This window comes from Balaenoptera borealis, assembly GCF_965194805.1.
Source record: "Balaenoptera borealis genome assembly, chromosome: 9".
NCBI classification, from domain to species: Eukaryota; Metazoa; Chordata; class Mammalia; order Artiodactyla; family Balaenopteridae; genus Balaenoptera; species Balaenoptera borealis.
Genome location: NC_138873.1, coordinates 42,067,756 through 42,085,340, shown reverse-complemented (window position 1 = coordinate 42,085,340; position 17,585 = coordinate 42,067,756). Strand labels below are relative to the sequence as shown.

Here is a 17,585-nt window from a genome sequence, read left to right as displayed (position 1 = left end):
TGCATAGCCTAGTGTAAAGACACACATCCTAGTAATTACCATCCAGGTCAAAAAACAGGACTCCGTCAGCCCTGCTAGAAGCCCTCTGTGTGCCTCGTCCCAGTCGTTACTCCTTCCCTCTCTCCAAAAGTAACCACGTCCTGGCATTTATTCTCTTATATTTCTTTATCAACCAACAGCACATCCTTAGACACTACAGATAGTCTTGCCCACTTTAAAAAATAACAACAACAAAAACTACTTCTAAGCCCTTTTTAAACCATAGGCTCCCCCTTTTCCCCTTTCATTTCTTTATAATTTATCTGGACAAATTTAAGTCATTTGAACTTTAGGAGCCTCATTCTGCACATGTGTAGTGCAGTTCAACACATTCTTCTCACCGTATTTTTGACAAATTGGAAGCTGGATCCAGAGACTTGATCCCTTTGACAAGACTCCGGGTGATATGTTCTTTTATCAGGAGGCACACGTGCGGTTTGCTTTCCTGTTGAGAAGTCAGCAGCTTTGATAATCATGGCCTGGATCCATTAACTCATCAGGGGTTGTAAAAATGGGTGAGCTTCTACTTTTATCATTTCACTTTCGTTTATTAACAGAAATAATTTTATTAACATATACTTGGCTTATCTATTACTTGGTTTCCAGTGATACAGTTCACATAGTCAAAGGCTTGATTCAATTTTCAAGGTAATAAATTGCTTCCCTGTCATTCTTTGAAGGTGACCAATTGTTTTTGCTTTTTAATATCATTAAGAAGTTACCAACTTAAACATACTTAATGGGTGTTAATCTGTTACATTTCTTATTTTTACTGAAACTCAAAATGCTCATCTTTTGCTGGAGGAAGCCTCTTTTAAGTTGGCCCTTGTGTCCTTTTTACATTACCCTAGTAGTCTTTGTCAGCATCTTTGTTATCTGATTTGATAAGATGTTTCTGAATAATCTTGTAAATTTTCTATTTCAGCCATTTCTCCAGGAAACCGTGGTTAGTAAGAAACAGGAATTCAAGACCCAACCTGGGTGCTAGGGATGCTTCATCGTTTCTAGTCCTTTTCAGGGGAGACACACACACACACACACACACACACACAGAGATACACATGCATATTTATATATTTTAAGATAAAATATCTCATAAGTTTTTACTAATATTTTCAATTAAAATTCAGAGCTACAATGTTTTTCTTTTTAACACTTTCATCATACAATTTACCCATAAGTATACATTTCGCTGGTTTTAGTATAGTCATACTAAATTGATTCTCACAATAAATTTTAGAACATTTTTATCATCCCACCAAAAGGAACACCATGTTCATTAGCAGTCACTCCTCATTTCCTCCAATCACTTCAGTACTAGGCAACCTCTAATCTACTTTCTGTCTCTACAGATTTGCCTATTTCGGACGTTTCATAAAAATGGACTCACACGATATGGGGTCTTCTGGTTGTCTGAAGCTTGTTGCTTGGTATATTCATCAGCAAGAGCTCTTGGAAACAATATTCTCCAAGTTCTTGCATGCAGATAATTGTCTGCCTGTGTCCTTTATACCTGAAAGCCAGCTTTGCTGTATATAAATCCTTGTTTTTCATTCTTGCTACTACTGCCAAAATTCTTGTTGAGTTTGTCAATAAAAAATGGGAGATCTGATTATAATGGAAGCAATCTGCGTTCACATTTTGGGTAAGGAAGGAGTTAAGACTGTAGGTATTCATAAGTAAAGAATCAGTGCATGTTCCTAATTGTTTCTGTGTCTATAGCAGTTTATTGTTTTCTTTGCAGTGCTTCTCTAATTTTTAGCATCTCCCTTCCACTATCAAACCAGCCAATTTCTCTTCCATAGGACACAAGGTTTTTCCAGAGCATAAAGATGCCCAACTTTCTTACTACATTTTCACTCCAGGTATTTACGTATCTGGGCTACCTAAACATCATATAGCATGAAGCACCAATCTACATTTCATCAGAAGGAGTCACTGTGTTTACACCCAAAAGTAAGTTAAGAAGTTTTGAGTTATGAGGAGGAAACTTCTCCCACACACTGCTCTTCCAATTTATAACATTCTGTGAACTTGAAAATCAGTGTATCATAGCTCTAGAACACTGAATTTAGCAGATGCTTAAAAGACATTTATTTCATATTCCATTTCTTTAATGAAAAAAATCTGAAAAGTGATAAAATGGCTCGCTCAAGGTAATGCAGTGAGTCAACCACTAAACAGGGTCTGAGAAGCCAGGATTCTAGATTCTAAGAGCAATGTTCCTTCTACTCCATAAGAGCTACTTAAGTTCACTAGGTAGATGTCTCCAATATGATGAATATTTCAAGTAGACATCTGTTTCAGGTGGTTTACCTATAGGTCCAAAATATGGCAACTTTCCTTAGAAATACAATTTTAAGTAGTGAGAGCCTCAGATTATTACACAGACATCTACTCCAATTACAGGATCACAGGTAAGTAGCTAATCCTCATAAATGGAAGGAGAGGCAGAGCTTTAGGGTGAGAAGAGAGTGCAGTGAAAGAAGACACTTGGCTTTTCATCACATCTATGGGTTCCCCCAAACAGTTTTTAAAAATAAAGTATTTCAAAATATAGAAATTTCCAATGTCTGTGTACCCATAAGCAAGCTCTAGCAATTCATATCATGTAGCCATATAGCCATATTTGCTTTAGATTTTAAAATATAAAGGAAAATATTACAAATTTTAAAAAATACAGTTTCTAATTACCTTGGGTTTCCATCATAAAGCGAATCTAGACTTTGAGAAGCCTCACGAGTGTCTGGTAGACTATACGTTCCCCTCTTTATAGTTACCTCCTTTATATCTCAGACAAGGTTTTCTTTTTTCCCTGGCTCATTACTGAACAGCTTTTCTCTTACTCTCCTTCAAGCAAGCATGCATGCTTTTGAAGTTTCTTAAGGGATATTTACTGCTGTAACAACAGGAAAAAGGCTCTCTGCTATGTCTTTCCTAATACCTTCTTTCAATTAGATCCTGTAGAGAAAGACAAAGTCACAGATTGTGCCAAATGCCTCAGTAGTCCCAGATTTCCTTCTATGTTAGTAATGGACATAATCTTTATTATTGAGTCTATAAAAATAATCACAAATAATTCCACTCTTTCGGCTTTTAAATGGTTGAGGATGGAAAATGCAAAGAGATTTCCAATGAACATATTTTTTTTAAGGGTATGAAATACTCTACATACTGTTTTGTATCACACTTTAGATAGGTGTGTGTGTGTAACAAAAAAATCTTGTTACTATAATTAGCTTTTGTCTTTTTAAACTGCTCTTGAAAATACAAAGACTAAGTAGCTAGATCTGAGACTGCAAGGATTTATGACCAATCTGTTTACTTAAGCTTTGTGTCACCTCCATTTCCATGTGAACTGAGGATGATATTAACATCTAATAGATGTTGTTGTAAACAAACCCACCATCTGAAATGGAAATCTATAAATTGACTATAAAGAAGGAAATTCAATTATCACTGAGTAAAGCCATTTTCTTTATGAAACAGATAAAGTAGAGAAAGGGAGAAAGTTGACTTTCAAGACTTCACAAGCTGGATTCTTGTAAGAAAAGTTAAAAAAATTCAAACCTTAAAAAAGTCTAGAACAACTAAATCCTGAGGAAGCCTAGGGGCAAAAGTTTGGTAAGGATTATTTTCAAGTTTTTTGCAATTTTTCCTTTAATATTTTTCTGATCATAAGATTAGCACTAGTTCACTGTGAAAAACCTAAGTATAGAGAAATAAAAAGACAGGGGAAAGATCATATACCAATTATAAGCAAATATTGCTTACATTTAAGAATAATTTCCTATGTAGTTATTCTGTTTTCTGTAGCTGAAAACAAAGAAACAAACAAAAATACTAAGTTCGTAGATACAGAGAACAGAATGGTAGTTGCCAGAAATGGAGGGGGGGGGGTCAAGGGTGGGAGAAATGGGTGAAGGAGGTCAAAAATAATCATATACATATTAAATTTTATATCTTGCTTTACTTATCAATATTTGCCCATGTCAGTAAATAAACAAGCATAAATTTTAATGGTTGTACAACATGCCATTATGTGGGCATTCCATGATCTGCTCCACTATTCTTTTACTGTTGGATATTTGAGATGTCTCTTCCTATTTACTGAGTATATAAAATATATTCATTAATTGCTTTAGGCATAATATGATTACATTTTGGATTATTTCCTTTGGCTAGATTCCCCAGTGTTGAATAACTGGAACTAAATGAATACCTTTATTAAGGATCTTCTTTTATATATATAGTACTTAATAGCTTTTCGAAGCAACTGTATCGAATTACATTCCCTTCAGCAATGTCTGCGCAAATTTTTGCCCTACTCTCACCAAACTGGGTATTAACATGGTTTTTAGTGTTTGCTAATTTGACAGGGAAGAGGGAGAGAAAGAAGTCAAAGTGTTGGTATTTAACTTTGAGTATTTATAAGGAGAGTCAGTGATTATTCTGCATCTGTCTGGACACGGGGATGGGGGGAATACATTGAATGGATAAGTAAAACTAGTGGGAAGTGCACTCCAGGCAGTGGTGACATGAGACTGGTAATCCTTGAAAGTGTTGCAACTACCCATTTATCTGAGTACTAACTAAACCCCATTATTTAGGTAGCATCTTGAAATTCCACAATGGAAAAACTTCTGGAGGAATGCCAGGTCACTGGATCTAATCTTAGTTTAACCCAAGGCCCTGGTTTTGAGTCTTGTCTTTTGACAACAGTTAACATAATGGAAGGAAAACATACTAGAAAATGGTTGACTGCAAATTTTTAATGACTATGAGAAGTAGATATTTTAATCATTTTTTTACAGTTACTATTATGATATATGACAATAAATATGAGCTTTCCTTCTCTTTGTCTAAGTGAATAAAATATAAAAAGCAAGTAAGCAACTGGATTCCAAATTTTTATTCACAGTCAGAGAAATTTATTAAAGTGCTGTCAACATATGGTAGATTTATGAGCTTTTCTAAGTTCTTTTTGGAATTCTCTAATTACATAAAAGCATTCCAATTGTATTGGTAAACCTTCACAATTTATGTCTATTAATAAACCAAACTACTTTAATTTCATTTGAAATGACAATGTACTACCTTTTTCCTTCATATTTCTTTATCAGAAAATATGATTCAAAACTTGAAAATACTATTCTTTTTTCTAAATTGCATACATCTACATCATTCAGTGCTATCAATTACTACTGTCCTCAATATGCATTTTATTCTGATGAAGAGGGTGAGGGAATGAAGAATAAAAACACAGAGAAGGAAAATGAGAATGCTTGCAACTCAAAGAACAATTTGGAAAAATTCAAGGAAAACTTTGTTTTGGAAAAAGACATGAATGTGATGAATAAATAATTTCAAATACAACTGGAATAAAAATCTGTTATAAACTCGTAAGTGTTAACATATCATAGTTTAGTTTTCAAATATCAGTTATTCTTTGTTGCTTAGGAAGTGAAAGATTTCATGGGTTATAGAAGATTGCAGCTAGCTCATTACATGAGGGTTAGATGTTGAACTGATGAGCAAGTAAATAAGAAAGATTGTGGTACTAACCCTGTTGGCTTTGGGAATAATATGTGGACAGGGTTATGGCGCAGACAGAGCAGGGTCTAATTCCAGTTCTACCAATTCCTACATGACTCAGGAATCAGCCAGTCCGAGCTTCAGTGTAACTACAACATGGAAATTATGAAATCTCTCCAGTATTAATACTGTACACCTGGCACACAATAAACCCTCAAAAAATGGTCTTACTATCACCATTATCATCACCATCACATTCCTCCTCCTCTTCTTTGTCCCAAAGAAAAGAAAGAAATCTACCATAAACTCAGAACTCTTGGGTTCCTCTGTTTAGAATGTTATTTTCTCCAAATCTTCAATGGTGTCATTCCAATCTGAGCTCCCTAAATTCACCCTAAAGTAGTGAATTCCTACCCCTCTTCCTACCCCTCTCTCTGTCACTCTTTATCACATGATTGCATTGTATTTTCTTCACAGCACTTACTGCTATCTGAAATTATACTGTGAACTTCTTTAATATTTTATCTCACTAGCATGTACATTTCATGAGAACAGAGACTTTGTATAGTTTTTTCATCACTGAATCCTCCAGAGACAAGAACACAGCCTGGCACATAACAGATGCTCAAGATTATCATAGCTGGCACATAATATTTGCTGAATAAAGGTGTGAATCGTAAGCAATTAAACAGGTTAACAACTGCAAGCCTGACAAGATGATAGAGCTTTAAGGTCCACTATACCTAAGTCGTCAGAGTTAAACTCCGGGTTAATATTATTCTAAGTCTAGTCATAAAGCATTATATAGTCATAAAGATTAGACAGCAGAAACTCAACACACTGTCATACAGAGTGAAGTCAGAAAGAGGAAAACAAATACCGTATGCTAACGCATATATATGGAATCTAAAAGAATGGTACTGATGAACCTAGTGGCAGGGCAGGAATAAAGACGCAGACGTAGAGAACAGACTTGAGGACACAGTGGGGGAAGGGGAAGCTGGGACGAAATGAAAGAGTAGCATTGACATATATACACTACGAAATGTAAAATGGATGGCTAGTGGGAAGCAGTCGCATACATAGCACAGGGAGATCAGCTCGATGCTTTGTGATGACCTAGAGGGGTGGGATAGGGAGGGTGGGAGGGAGGCTTAAGAGGGAGGAGATATGGGGATATATGTATACATATAGCTGATTTACTTTGTTTGTTGTACAGCAGAAACTAACACAACATTGTAAAGCAATTATACTCCAATAAAGATATTAAAAAAAAACAAAACTCAACACACATGCTACGGTTGTTATTTGAATTAATAGTTAAATCTAAATTGAATAATAAGTCTACTTTCTACCTGACTAGAGGAAGTGCATGACAGAAGACTAAAGTAAGAAGCCACTATTTAATAATTTTAATACCAAGTTAGCTATAAGAATTGAAACACAGAAGTTAGCAGCAATTTATAAATTAGAGCAATTGTGGCGATTATTATATGAAGAACTTAAAAATATCTGTTAAAATAAGATTAAACAAATAGATGCATCAACCAAATGGGACTTATAAGACAAATGTGACAATCTCTTTTGCTTATCTGGTCTAACCCTAACCTTCTATCTAATGGCATGAATGAAAAACAAAAGTGTTTATAATAAAGAGCTGTGAAAAAACTCTTGTGTTCTATGCCCATATCATTAAACCTCTTGGGTTTCCTCATTTTGCAGGACCCTGGAATTACTCAGTATTTGTACTGCTTCAGAGGAATGGGCTACGTCAAATTAAAATAAAGATCAATTATTAAGTTAAAAACAAACATTACCCTCAAGGCTTAGGTCCACTTTATTATCAATGTAAAAGAATTTCCAGCTAAATTATAAGATGAACTTCCAAATGCAAAACTAATGGTTGTATATCCAGATATATCAGCAGATCTCTCTTGGAGAAACACTTCATAATGTATCAGAAATGGCTTAAGTTTCTAGAATAGTTAACCCTAAGATTTGTCAATGAATTATCTTCTAAAACATTTTAAAGAAAAAAACTTTAAAGAAATACATAAACTATAAATCTACATCATAAAATGGTAACACAAGAAAGCTTTGTAAATGAAATCTTTAGAAGACATACTTTAGAAGGCACCTACTATAGACTGAATGTTTCTGTCCTCCCAAAATTCATATGTGAAATGCTAATCCCCAATGTGATAATTTGGAGGTGGAGGCTTTCTGAGGTGTTTAGGTCATGAGGGTGGAGCTCCCATGAATGAAATTAGTGCCTTTATAAAAGATACCCTAGAGAGCTCTCTCACCCCTTCTGCCATGTGAGGACATATAGAAAAGATGGACATCTATGAAACAAGAAACTGGCCCTCACGAGACACCAAATCTTCTGGCACCTTAATCTTGGATTTCCCAGCCTCCATAACTATGAGAAATAAATGTTCATTGTTTATAAACCACCCAGTCTATGGTATTCTACTATAGCATACAGCAGCTTGAATGGACTAAAGGTAATTCAAAACAAATTCACATTACTACCATCAAATTTACTAAATTTATTGTAGATACAATTTCATCTAGTTATAGCTTAAAAGAAACAGCTCTGCATAGGTACATAGTTGCATTTAATCTAATTAGTTAATATGCATTTTGTTTACATTTCTACTGCCAACTCTAATCATCCGTACTGACTTCTTAAGGCTCTAGAGTCATGAATGTTTGTCCAACAATCATATATTTAAATTTCATACTGCATGAATATTTTTCTCTTTTTTGTTTAAGCAGCAACCTTTGTTCCGTATATATTTTCATATGGATTTATGAATATTATGTAAAGTGTTTATATCTTAGCAAATTAAAAAATAAGTTCACTGATGCTTGAAAGTTTTTTTTTTTAAGACCAATTTTTTTTTTTTTCAATTAAAATATATTGCACAGTAAGCTATGCAGATAGCTTCTGGCAAAATCCCTCCTTAATCACTCAGTCTTGTGATGTTATCCTGGATTATGACATCATTCAAGACTTCCCTATTTTTTAAATCTCTTATTCATACATTCCACTATATAGCCTTAACTTCCAGAGCTTCTAGTCATCTGCTAAATTACTGCTACTTCTACTATCCTACTTCAACTAAACATCAGGCAATTTAACCAGTCCATTTTCTCTCTAACCATTGCTCACCTGTTTTTTTTCATACTGTCTTATACTCATTCTTGGACTTTATGGTCTATAATTTTAATGAAATTTTTTGCCAATACCATAAAATCCATGCTTTTGGTGTCTCTGTCTCATCTGTCTAGCAAAACTCAAGGAAAACAAACCAACTACCTTCTCCATGCTTGTATCTGAACTGCTGAGCACTACTGGATAAAGAAATATCATACACCTGAATGCCACCATGAATTCATGGTCACCCATGTAGATACTGTCCAGAAATTCTACCATGTACCTCTAGTCACAACCCTCTCTAGAATGACAATTTCAAATTATACACACTCATCTGAAATGTCTATTCTCTCCCCGTGAACCTCAGCAGATGTCCTTGTCTGATGCTTCTTCATACAGTCAACAGGGGCCATCGCATAGCAAACATCTCATATCTTTGCCACTAAATCTACCAAGTCACTGACATGTGTGCCCATTTTCTCCTCTACTCTCTCATACTGCAGTGGAGGAGGGACCACTCCCTAAGGCTATCTGTCCTCTGAATCCTACCCTCCCCTACCTTCTAAAAGACCTTCTCCAATCAAAAACAATTTGGATTATATGCTATTATTCTATTAAAAGTACTTTCAGTAAAGTCATCTGTGACCTCCATATTGCTACGTCCAAAGATATTTTCAGTCCTTAAACATCTTGCCCTAGCAGCAACCTTTGACACAACTGAATACTTCCTCATTTTTCAAAATACTATTTTCCCTTTGCTTCTGTGATAATCACATTTATTGGTTTTCCTCTTACTTCTGGGATTACCACTTCTTACTCTCCTTTTCTAGCTCCTTCCTCTCACCAAAGCCTAAATGTTAAGGCTCCCTTTTTTCAATCTATATGCATTCTCAGCAGCCCCATTCCCTTCTATCCCTTCTATTATCATTTAGCTGTGGATGACTCACAAGTTCAAGCCTATAGCCTACTTCTATCTTCTATGTTTGAGATCCCTAATGTCTGGTTGCTACTTGCTGTCTTGTAGCTAGACTGTCCAACTGTGAAGGCCAGCTCTGCTGCTTTGTATGCCCTTGGGTAAGTTACTTAACACTCAGTGCTCTGTTTTTCCCTATGTAAAATGAGGATAAAAACAATATCTACTCCTACTTTACAGGGTTGTTATAACATCTAAATGAATCAATATTTGTCAGTGGAGACTGTTTCTCTTGTTCATTGTTTCTGCACCACCAAGTGCAGTCAGTGCTTCAGTGCAGGTATTCAATAAGCATATGCTGATCCACTAAATAAATGAACTTACCAGATGGTAAATTATCACAATTCTCAGGAATTTTCTACTAGTCCCATTAAATTTTAAATTCCTTGCTATAGGTACCTCATGATACCTTCCTAAAGGACACTGCAATAATTTCAAAGAAAAAAAATATACAGAAATATTACTAGAAAAGTACAGCTTTTGTTTAAATCACACACATACATACACACACAAATTTAGTATTAGAAATCTATGCCAATATGATTTAGACAATAAAAATGATTTAAGTATTGGTTTTAACAGACATTGTAAATTATGAAATGATTCACCATAAATCTAAATATAAACATATTACCTCATCTTTTACATTAGGTTTTGCAAAACAACAAGTTCCTGGCCTGAGCAAACACTTAAATCAAAGAGAAAGTGGTTGGAGGAAAGGCACCAGGTCCACAAGGTCTGCTCAACACAGCACGGTGCTGCCAAAGAGCAATGATTAGCTCCCCCACTAGACAACTGCAGTACTGATGACAGGCATTCCTTTTTTATAGCATAGTTTACCTGGGTTTCTCAACTTTACTGTTTGAAAATTGGAAGGTTAGAGGACAAGTCTAGAATAGGAGATGTTTCTTGCAGAAACAGAATTTTGTAGACAAGTGCTAGAAGAGTAGCCTTTTACTTGACAAGTCAGTGAATATGTTTTCCTATCCCAAGGCATGACTCTCTACTTACTAACCTAGGGCCACAGGATAGAAGTCTTTTCCTTGTGGTGCAGACTAATTCCAGTTTGGGGACCCTTGAAAAAATTCCCCTCTTTTCACAAATTCCTATCTTCTGCTTCTCCTGGCAGCTGGGAAGGCTATACAGTTTAACCCATATCAGTGGCTACTGTGGCAGTCAGTAACACTATTTACTCCCAGGCATGTGGTGGTAACATTGCATCCTGTCCCACAACCCTTTAAGTTACAGTGACCATGTGACTTGCTTTCGCCAATAAGATGAGAGCTCAAGTTAACAGGTGTCTTTTTGATAGACATTTTTAAAAGCCAGTGTGTGATTTTCCAGGTTTTCTTTTGCCACCTCAACACCCTGCCTCCTGCCTTGGCAAATGGAAATGACTCAGATGGCAGCTGCTGCACCGGTCTGGGCTCTGGAGGGAGGATGATGAGAAGCAGAGTTGTGGGCAGAGCACACAGCATGGGCAAAACACAAAGACTGTGTAGAGCGTATTGTCTTAAACCATTGAGAGTTTGAGGTTGTTACTTCATCATAATAGGTCTATTCTCACTGATATGAATTTGTAGTCCACTTACTATATGCAAAGTACTGTGCTAAACTAAAAGGGATACACATATTTCATTAAGAAACAAGTTAATTTTCTGAGTTTCCCTCTCCTTTAGGTGCCAAGCCCTCTCATTTGGTCTACCACATTTATCAATCAGATGCAAATCTATACCAGCTTCTGCCATTTACACCTTAGCCGTGAATAGGTTTTGGAGCTGAAATTCTTGGCAAACTGTAGAACTGCTTTCATGAATTACTGAGATAAAGTTCTTATGGCTAATAAAACTTCTGTGCTTCTAAAAACAATTATAAATACAGGATAGAGCTTTGTACAGAGTGAGACACATAGAAAACCTGAATTAAGGAGTAGGTATGACTTCTGTAATTCAATGCAGGCCAAAAAAAGGTAGCATTTTCATTTGACGAAAGTGTACATTATTTCAGAATCGATTCCATGTACTCCTAAATCCCTTTTAAAGTACAAAATAAACTTCCAATCTTAATAAAATATTCAACATGAGACAATTTAACTCATTAACCATGGAAACAATTACAAATTTAAGCAAAATTACTGTAATCTAATATCATTTTGCTAAGTTAAACCTTTTAAAATGAAAATATTACCTATTCAGTTTACCATATTCCTTTATTTTATAAAAGTTTCAATAATGAATGCTAAACAGTAAATTAATATCTAAAGTATATATAAGGATCATCACTAAACTCTACAAAATTGATGTCTGGCACCCCAAATGCCTGAATCCTATTATGAGAGAAAAACAGATCTTTCTACCACTACACTCACATTCTCAATCTTATTTCTCTCCTCCCCACTCCACAATCCTACCCCCTTCCGTTATGTTTTCCCCCTTGATATTTTTAAAATTAGAGGTATTAGCTACTTCTCTTTTTCAGTAAGTCCTTCGGCAATCTTTTGTACTGGTGTGTCTGGAGCAGTGGATTTTTTTGGTTAATTTGGGAAAACGTTCTTTTGCTGCCTTCAGAATGAAGGCTACCTTGGCAGAGTAAACTGATCTAATGTAAAAATCTATTATATGTGTTTCCCCAGTCTTGGATCAGATGCCCTTGTTGCCTTTATTCACTGAAAGCTCATTCTTCAATCTTTTTAGCTTTGATGAGTTGACTTTTTCTAGTTCACATACTTAAAACATATTACTTGAATGTTTCCTTCGAGGATCAAATACCTTGTCAGTTCTAAATGTTCTCTCTCAATTTACAGAATAAAGTAGTTTTTCAAATCAGGAAAAGCTTTCCTAAGTAGTATTTTATTAAATTATCAGTTTCCATACAGCATGTCTATTTCCTCTGACACCCTTATTCATCATAGTGGAATTATGTCTTTTTTTTGACTCCCAAACATCTTTTCTTCCTGCCCTTCCAATAGGGCCTTCAATTTCCTATTCAGGAATTATCTATACTTGGTCCTCATGGGATACTGAATTCAAACCCTGTGGAAGACTTTTTATCATATCCTCTCTTTCATTTCCTAAGATCCTTAAGGGACCACATTAAATAAAACTGCCAATTGACCTCTTTCTTCTGGAACTTTGTGTCTTGACAAGGGTAGGAAAAAATTAGTGCATGTTTATTAATTCTAGGGTGACCCAGAGAGATTGTTGAGCCATAGAGAGCCTCTGTGGCAACTTGAGAGTGCTAGTTCCAATTTCTTCAGCCTTCTCTATGAGTCTGTGGCATCACTATATCCCACTAAGTTTACTTTCTGCTCAATACAGCCACTGATTTCTGTTGTAAAACAAATAATAATATGTGGTATAGTCATACATGCTATTTTCTACGTGTACCATCTTCTCTTGAAATGTCTTGTTTTGCATTTGCCAATTTTCAATATCACTTTTGCTTTGGTTACTCTTACTCTACAGTAATATTTCCCAAAATTTGTTCGGGGAAACAATGTTTGTAACTCAGTGTTAGCAGATGTTACATTAAAAAAAAAAAAAAAAAAAAAAAGAGGGGGGGTTATAGTTAAGTAAGTATGGAAATACAGGGATAAATAAAATTAGTTTCTTTTTCTGTGAATTGTGAATTTCTAAGAAAGAATATAGGATGTAACTTTTTCCAAATTTATTTTTAGTATGTATACAGATACAGATTTATCCTGCCATATCTAAAGAAACTAGTGGTCTGTAGAACATAATTTGGGTAATGATATTCTAGATGCTGCTATTTACTGTCTCTAATGAGGACTTTAGTTTCCGTTGAGCTTATAAGAGAGCAATGCTATCTCTTTTATTTATTTTTATTACTGATCATTTAGTATTTGGTATTCATCTTATTTTTATCCCATCCGTTTGTAATTCTCGTGGTTATCTGCATTTCTTATATAGACTCTGGAAATCTTGTGGCTCGGCTTTTTAAAAAAAAATAATACTACAAAATAGTTTAACTGAGCTAGGGCATTTCAAGTTTTTGAATATGTCCCTGTAATCAAAGTATATGTCAACAGGTATTTCATGTTCCTATTGTTCTTTTCGTAGGTTTAGAGGTCCATTGACATTCTCAATTATTGTTCAGTGTTTCTAATTGTAATTTTCCTGAAGCAGGTAACACAAGTCAGTGGTATTTCCTCTTCTGTTTTTGTAACATAAATTTAAGAATCTTGAACTTACATCAATGTGGGCCTATATACTTCTGATGGTGATTTATAAGATGTTCTCAGAATACTCCTGAGCCTCAGCGATGAAATGAGAATGTTAAATTATGGTGATTTAGTAGTCCCTCTACGAGATAATTTAAGAAGATGAATTTTCCTAGACTATCTTAGTAATACCTTGATCTATAAAAGACTGTGTAGCATAGAACTTTATCAACAATCTAAAACCAACTAATCCATAATGTGGCCATGTTGATGTTCTTTCTATTAAATGAATGCCCAATTTTTCATTTTGATATGGAGACAAATAGATCAAGCTCAGACTTAGGGTAAAATAATTTTCCTTGATCACATTCCTGACAGCTAATTCTCCTGAGTGCATTGGTCAAATGAAAGGCAACCGTCAGTGATGAGGTAATAATTGGGAGGAAGAAACAGGAGATGATGGTAAAACAGTCTTATACTAATCGCTTCTCACTTGGCAATCCCACTTTAGAGGATAAATATATTTATTGGCTGATTATAGCTACGTTATTCAAAATATAGGAATATTGGAAACAACCCAACTGTCTAATGTTTAGGGAATAGTTAGCAAAAACTATGCTGAGAAGATGAATCTTTAAGAACTAAAATTAAAATGGATTCTATAGAAACAAAGAAAAGTATTGATATATAAGAAAGGAAATACCTACGGTAACTTTTATCATAAAATTAAAATACAGAAAATATAGATATAATTAACACAATGAATGTTTTGCACAGGGATAAGGACAAAGCATATATACTAAAAGAATAATTATTTTCAATGGAGGTGTTCTTTGTAGTCCTTTGCTGACTAAAGTTAGCTAAGTATAGAATTTAAAAATATCCTTACAATGTCTTAGGCGGATGATTTTATCTGTAGGCAAGCTATATCTGTATTATATTTATATCAGTATATAAACATATATGTCTCTAGTAAGCATACACACATATAGAAACAAACACAGCTATATAAACTTAAGACACTGAGTAAAAAAGTATCCTAATCTGCATGATGCATATTTAGAAGAAATACATAATTGTTTCTCTTTGCATGCTCCATTACCCCATCTGAGCCCAGATACAATGAAGAAGTCCTTATTTCCTCCAAATTGTCTCAAGCCACAGAAATGATGAAGGAAGTTAAATCCAAGGTCATCCTAAGTATGTCACGTCAAAAACAATGAGAATACACAGGTACTGGATACTCAAAGACATATATTCTAAAAGCAAAAACTTCTTTAGTAAAAAAACAGTAATTAATTTTAACTATGAATTTTTAAAAATATGGATTCCCAGGCTCAGCGTTTAGAACATCCTACACCAAAATGAACAAATGAAGTTATCTGCGACTGGAAAAAGGGAAGAAGAGGGATAATGAAGAACAGGGTTTATCACAAACAGGACAGATACAGGGGAATATAGAAGCCATCTATATACTTTGAAAATCTCTATGGTAGAATAAAACCTAAAAAGAAGGAGAATGTTAAGATTGTACAGGCTGTTTTGTTATGACTAGGAAAGCATCTGAGAGACAGAAACAAAGTAAAGCAGTCTTTCTCATTAAGCATATATTGCTCTGCTTAAATTTGTTTGAAGGAGCATAGAAATACATGAACTAGTACACTAGGTGAGATCCACTCTTCCCCCCAGCCAGATTGCTGAGGCTAACACAAATCTGATTGACATGCAATTGAAATACGTGACTGTTTTTTCCTGATGTCAGCTTTTAACACTGTTGAAATTAAAGGTGAGGTCCATTCTAATGACTCTTAGTGGACTCTTAGGTTGATATTCATAAAGCTGTCCAAAACCTTTCAGGAAAATAGCATCTGTGCTCTTCATGAGCATGATACAAAAATCCTTTCTTAATCTATGGATAAAAGGCAGCTAAATTAAACATTCCTTCCTTGTTCTGAGCAGCAATAATTAATTAAGCCCCAACCTAGGAGGAGCTGCAAAGCACTTTATGTAGGGTTACTGGCCTACAGGACTTCTAACTGGGAAGCTCAGTATCTAACTCACCCCCTCAATTTTTTAAATACTCTAATTTTTATATCTACTTGCCAAGCTTCATTTCAAAAAAGTTTTTATTAAGCTAATATTATACTAACATTAAAATAATTTTTAAAGAAAGAAATCCACAAACCTGCCACTATACTAAACCTCTTTACTTTGTCCATAGGCATACATAATGTGTAGTTTTAATCACACCATACATAACATAATGGAGCCAGTCTTTTTTAAAGGCATTGCCTGACAACATGCTCTGTCAGACTTTCCCAGTGTGCTCATTTAATTAGTACATATTATAAGAAATTCGGTATAGACTAGAGGCCCGTCAAAACGTGAAACTTTAATGGATACCACAAAAAGCATACTTTACTTGGAGAATATCATTTTAAGACACTTCATAATTCCCATTTATATGTCACTTTGCATCTTACCTCTTCTCCAGACAGGTAGTAAGCTGAGATTAGTCCACCGACAAAGCGTATATTTACTTCAAAAACAGAAACTTCAGCATTCTGTGGAAACAAAATAAAGGAGGTTCATATATAAATGGTAGTACACAACTGAGAAAAATATCACCGTGATAAAGTGCATGAAATATTTAAATTTTGTTCAATCCTATATGCTTGCCCAGAGAAATTTATACACAAGAGGGAATAGCCCTGTCTTCTAACAGTGTCAAAACACATGTAAATAGATAAATAATTTTGACTCTTAAAATAACAATTATAAAAATATTTATAAAATGAAGTTATTTCCTCCCTCTATTCAACACTAGATACAATACTCAATATTCTTTGTGCCGATGCGACAGGCCCAGGACATTCTACTTTTCTATTCTGTGTTCTTTTATTTTATTCATTTGCCTGTTTTTCTTCCCGAAAGACCATTCAGACTCTTTATACTTTTGCTGGTAGTTTATACTTTTGCTGGTAGTTCAACATTATTCTAGAATTCTTCCCACATCATTTTAAAGTAGCACAGCTAGAATGCAAATAGGATTTGAAGTTGGAGTGACTTGGGTTCTAGTGCTGGTTCCCAAATTTTCTGTCTGTGGTCTGGGATGATCACATTTCTCTGAGAAGAAATTTCATCTTTGCATAAAGGAGATTATAATAATATATGTTGTACCTTGTTAAAACAGCTCTTATATATATCAATAATAGCTTGCTTTTATTATTATTTACAAAGCTCTATATCCTGTGCTAATCTCTACATGGAATATGTCATTTAGTCCTATATCAACCGTGTGAAATAATTGCTATTCTTACATCCATTTTACAAATGGAGAAACTGAGATTTACAGCAGTTACTATGACTTTTTTAAGGTCAGACAACTAATAAGTGGTTGAATCAGGATTTAAACTTGACTACTCCGATTCCTGGTCTAGGGCTCTGTTATCCTGACTCCTATATCACCTCACATGATAAAGCATCAAGTATCTTTATTAATGGTCATATAATTGTGGCATGTAATTAGTAATTATTGCCAATATTTCTATTATTTTACAATATTTGACTACTACATGGATCTGTCCTACATTCTATTACTAGATAATTTAGCACAGCTAACCTACAATAGATGGTAGGTACACTTTGTTTCCGAACCAAACTTGGGTCCGCTTGCCCACACACACTAAAGCCAA

The 17,585-nt window shown here is 34.8% G+C and overlaps 1 protein-coding gene and 1 long non-coding RNA gene across 3 annotated transcripts in view; both read right to left on the bottom strand.

Annotated features, from left to right (window-relative positions):
• Positions 1-16,367, bottom strand: part of LOC309635295 — a 31,755-nt gene extending 15,388 nt beyond the window's left edge. Inside the window, exon 1 of the long non-coding RNA XR_014248739.1 lies at positions 381-16,367. This is a non-coding gene — a long non-coding RNA (uncharacterized lncRNA). The remainder of the gene's footprint in view (positions 1-380) is intronic.
• Positions 1-17,585, bottom strand: part of MAN1A1 (mannosidase alpha class 1A member 1) — a 165,436-nt gene that overhangs the window by 90,080 nt on the left and 57,771 nt on the right. For both annotated transcript variants that reach the window (XM_082406178.1, XM_082406177.1), the window contains exon 5: positions 16,374-16,454. In XM_082406178.1, the coding sequence (XP_082262304.1) occupies positions 16,374-16,454 (81 nt within the window). The remainder of the gene's footprint in view (positions 1-16,373; positions 16,455-17,585) is intronic.